The 5,044-nt window shown below is 43.3% G+C and overlaps 1 protein-coding gene across 1 annotated transcript; it reads left to right on the top strand.

Moving 5' to 3' along the window:
* Positions 1–610: 610 nt before the first annotated feature.
* LOC124678787 (O-fucosyltransferase 13) lies at positions 611–4,796 on the top strand. Its single transcript, XM_047214643.1, has 6 exons — positions 611–626; positions 724–791; positions 1,056–1,144; positions 1,250–1,471; positions 2,708–3,686; positions 4,422–4,796. The coding sequence occupies exons 1-5, from the start codon at positions 620–622 to the stop codon at positions 3,444–3,446; spliced, it is 1,125 nt and encodes a 374-aa protein (XP_047070599.1). The 5' UTR covers positions 611–619; the 3' UTR covers positions 3,447–3,686; positions 4,422–4,796.
* Positions 4,797–5,044: the final 248 nt, after the last annotated feature.

The following is a 5,044-nucleotide window of genomic DNA, read 5'->3' as shown; positions in this document are numbered from 1 at the left end:
AACCGACGCCACAGTGTGGCTGGCCCCGCGTGTGAAAAGCGCGCTGCTACCTAACGTCGTACGTGTGTCGTATGAAAATTATCGTGTGTATAGCAGGGCTCTAAATGTTGTTCCTGCTGGACCACCACCATTGCCATTTTCTACACGCCACCTCTCGATCTGGATAACTGACAGGTGGGCCCGGATTTACCTGTGAGACCCACCCTCTGACTCCGACCGAAGTACTACTACTTCCCATCCCGTAGCCCGGGAGGACGGCGGTGACGGCGCCGGCGATCAGATCCAGTTCTCCTCGGCGGCGGTGGCCATGTGGTCGACTGCGGCGTCGTGCTGGGCGCGCCACCACATACGCCTCCTCCTCCCGGCCCTCTTCCTCGCCCCCGCCCTCCTCTTCCTCCTCGCCTCCCCGCGCTCCTCCCCGTCCTTCTTCGCCCTACCCGCCTCCAGGTACCCGCCCCGCCCCGCCCTTCCATACCAAGTTCTTCTGGACCCTAATGGGAAGTCACAGATTCCCCCGCATTGGGTTTCCTGCAGGGAGCGTTCGCCCCTGGAGTCGCGGCTCATATGGGCGCAGCGGCGGGTGGCGGAGTGGCGGCCGTGCGCGTGGTGGCGGACGGCAATGCCCGGTGAGGCCTCGCGCGCTTTCCGATTCCGGGGTCAGGGTCTAGGATTTGCTTGAGTTGTGGTGAACTGGTGGTGACTGATTGGCTTGTCCTTCTGCAGCTCCGACAACGAGGAATGGGTACATCCGGATAGATTGCTACGGCGGGCTCAACCAGCTGCGGCGCGACGTATGTGTTAACAAACCTCGGTTAAGATTTGTATCCTCCTTGGTGTAGAATAAGTATAGGCGTTTCTTATGTACTGTTAGGCTTGGATCATTTTGGCCATGCATTGCTGCACAAGTATAGGCTAGTGTAGTGGATAAGCTGGATTCATGTTATTTAGCTTAGGAAACATGTAGCATGGTATGGAATGTTTGTACAGCGGTACGCAGTGTCAACTGAGTATGTTATGTCCTCTGTTGTATTTACTCTGGTGCAATTGTTCTGCAGCTATGCGATGGGATTGCGGTGGCACGTCTTCTGAACGCGACGATGGTTCTGCCCAAGTTCCAGGTTGCTGCATACTGGAACGAGTCTAGGTACTAGAGTCACTCGAGGAAACGAAGGGCCTCTACTAATTTTTTGCCATGTAGTCCATTTCTGGTCGGAAGAGTGATCCAGTGCTTATTGAAACGATGTGTCAGTGGTTTTGCAGATGTGTTTGACGTTGATTACTTCATTGAGCAGACCAGAGGCTATGTGGAAGTGGTGAAGGAGATGCCTGAGGAGATATCGCTGAAAGAGCCCGTTAACGTTGATTGCCGAAAACGGAAAGGGCATTTTGATTATGTCGAAACAGTGCTCCCGGCTCTTTTGGAGCATCGCTATATTTCTCTGACACCTGCTGTGAGCCAAAGAAAAGATAGGTATTGCCCACTCCATCTAGTTGATACCTGAAGTATGTTGTCTGTTTTCATAATACCAATTATTGTAGTAATGCTTTCAATTAGTTTCTTTCCCAAATTATTGTGTTGATTGTTCACGGCAAATTCCTGGAGTCATATCTGCTATTGAGGATCTTAGGATAATGTAAAGGATGTATATGATAATAAGACTGGCGATGAACTACTGCAGGACTTAAATTCTTATGTAATTGCAACACATATATTTCATAGTATAACTTATACGCAGACATATTGCAGTAACCTTTTCAAAAATATATATTCCAGTAATAAGAGTACAGTATATATATGTATATTTCATTAGTAGCAGTTCATCATATGAAGCTGATTTGTTGTATCATTGACTGCATTCTTAAAAAACATACGTGAGATGTGCTACCGTCAAGCAGCGTTGAAAATCATATGTATCAGCCGTATTTATGTATTTAGATGTTGTCTGATGTGACAATGCAAATTGTTTCCTTGTATCTGTATTTCTGTTGCTTATTGCAAATATTGGCAGCGAATATGTGTATCAACCTTTGAATTTGGCATGGTGGCTTGCTATCCCCAATTGTACACACTGATGTGAAAGTTGTCTTCATAGCTTTGTAGGCCCCACCCAAATCCCTTTGAACAATTGCACTGATCTTGTTCTAACATAATTGGAATAAATAAACTTATACACTATATTCTCATGAGGTATTGTTTAACTAAGATTTCAATGCATGTAATGAAGACTCCACGTTCCTGATTTGCTGGTTGCATGACTTTTTTGCTAACTGCAACCACTTCATCTTACCTAATCTTGATTTCATGTTATCTGTTTTGTGATACGATGACATACTGATAAATAGGTGCTGGGTTCTGTTCATAATGGTTGATCAGTACAATTTTTTTGACATGTATAATGCACAATTTGAAAGATTGATTGAGAAACAGGTTATTAAGATAACTAGCACTATAAACTTAGTTTGTGTTAGTCTATGGTTAGCTCTTTGCAATGCGGCAATCATCTCATGGTTAGCCTCATTTTCTGTATGTACCTAGAAGTTGCATCATTAACTTTAGTGTGTTGTTGATTCTGAAGTTTTTGCTACAGCACGTGGGAGAATCTCGTACTGTTGTTACTTCAGCTTGTATTTTTTTCCAGACATCCCAATGATTTAACTGTGGACTTCTTTCCCATAGTGATGTATATTATACTTGTTTTTTTTCCAGATATCCATCATATGCGAAAGCTTCTTACTGCCAAGGTTGCTACAATGCACTCCAGCTGAACAAGATGGTGGAAGCCAAAGCTATTGAGCTTCTCGAAGCCATACCAAAACCTTTCTTATCCCTTCACCTTAGATTTGAACCAGATATGGTTGCCTACAGTCGATGTGAATATAGTAGACTTTCCTCCAAATCAATGGAAGCAATTGAAGCTGCACGTGGGCAAGATAGGAATGTCTTGATTGGTGATGCTGCTCGCCTGTGGAGGAACCGAGGAAAGTGCCCTCTAACACCAAATGAAACAGCCTTTATCCTCCAAGCACTAGGAATTCCTACAGAGACAAACATTTATTTAGCTGCTGGCGATGGCTTAATGGAACTAGATGGATTCACTTCAGTCTACAAAAATATGTATACTAAATCGTCTCTCCTGACCCATGAAGATTTTGAGAGGATGCACGGCAATACAAAAGCTGCTCTCGACTACTATGTTTCAGTTAACAGTGATGCTTACGTTGCCACGTTCTTTGGAAATATGGATAAGATGGTAACTGCAATGAGAACAGTGCAAGGGCTACAGAAGACTTTGGTCTTGAGTAGGAGGGCCTTCGCAAACTACACGGCTGCTGGACTGGCAGAGGACCAACTAGCTAAGGCCATGTGGGATGCTCATCGAGAAGACTATATCATGGGGAGGGGATCAGCTCTGCCCGAGCATTGCTTCTGTGAGTTCAAGTTGTAGCACATATGAGCCCATATAACACGAAGGCTTACTCTATGCAGCCACCTTCGCATCAGAAGCAACTTATGCATCAGGTTGTTATTGAGTTGCTGTTGCAATGAGAGTAATGCGCAGGTTTTGGAAGAAACTATTCTTCATCACAGGGGACTTTTCAAGCTGCCGAGTGTCTTAGTTCAGAGGGCTGCTGTCACTTATACAGGGATACATCATGGCCTGTCCTTCTCCTGGATACTTTTTTCGGTGAGTTCAATTAGTAGCACGTACATGTACAAGCACACTTACTTTGAGTTTACACTTAGACTGCTTATATAGAGGATCATGTAAGAAATAGTTGACCTACAGAATCACTCTGAAATATCCTTTTCCAACTGGATAGCAAAGGCCCCAGCTCTTAACATTTGAGGGTTTAGATAAGTTGAATATTTTGATCATGGATAACCAAGAAGGGGAAAATTTCAGGCCTAAATATGTTGTACAATGTTGGAAAATTTCTGCAGTGCTCAGAAATTAACTACTGTCTAGTGGTGTTGTGATTTGTTATTTATCTCATCCACTACTAGGAAATACATCATATTAACATAGTTGGTTGCAGAGTTGCGGCCCAGAACCAAAAGAAGGCTTGATGCTTGTTGTGCATCACGATGTCTACGTGCTTAATTGCTTATTCATTTCTTTAGCTAGGGAGTTGTTTGGCTCTTGATGCCCAGATCATTTTTGTTTCTAGAAGGAGAATCAGTTGTCAATCGTCTCTAAGTTAATTAGAACAATGTTTAACAAGAAACTCCCAAATGGTAGGCATGACGCATTATGTACCCAGTGTGTGCATCAATCACCCACTAGCTATTGAGACATTAAATAAGACTTCCAGTTGCATGGACCATATGTGTCTTTGCTCCACGTTTGAGTTAGTAATCTATGTGACTAGGGGTTTAATATTTGACGTCATGGCCACTAAGCTTACATTAATTGGTGCAGAACATGTGGGCTTTTTAGACTGCCACTGGAATGGAGGGTACATGACAATTGGCAGTTCAGTTGCCTTATTTTCAGTTAGGCAGTTAAAGAGTAGATGGAAGTATAGCCTTCCCTTCTTTATTCAGTTAGTCACAATGCATGAATCGTGCTATTCCTTTACCCTTTGAGAGGGAGATTACTTACTGCATTTGAGATGCATTGTATCCCTTCCTTCTCCCGTCTCCACTTGTCGTTGTGTACGTCGATATGGTCTCTAATGTATTACCACCTTTCACCATAGTTTTACATTTTCACAAGTTATTGGCAATCCCTAGCTGAATATATATGTGTAGACAAGTAGTTTGAAAATTTTAGTTTCAGCATATTGCTCATAGTAGTGGCCACAAGTTTTTTTTTCTACAATGTTGACTATATAACTTCTTAAAAGAGACAGTGGTAGTACTTTATATCTTCCGGCTTTGGACGGAAGAGTGACAGTCATAGATATCTAGACCTGGTGTGAACGTCTTGGACTCCAAGTCGACGACTTTGCCTAGATAGACATGCTGAAACTTCCTTGTAGTTTCCTTCGTACTTCTTTATTGTATGTTGTCAAAAGCAGTTGCTTTCTGAATTTGTTTTCG

This window comes from Lolium rigidum, chromosome 1 (genome assembly GCF_022539505.1).
Source record: "Lolium rigidum isolate FL_2022 chromosome 1, APGP_CSIRO_Lrig_0.1, whole genome shotgun sequence".
NCBI lineage: Eukaryota > Viridiplantae > Streptophyta > Magnoliopsida > Poales > Poaceae > Lolium > Lolium rigidum.
Note: the sequence above shows the minus strand (reverse complement) of the source record. Positions and strands in the feature narration are given on the sequence as shown.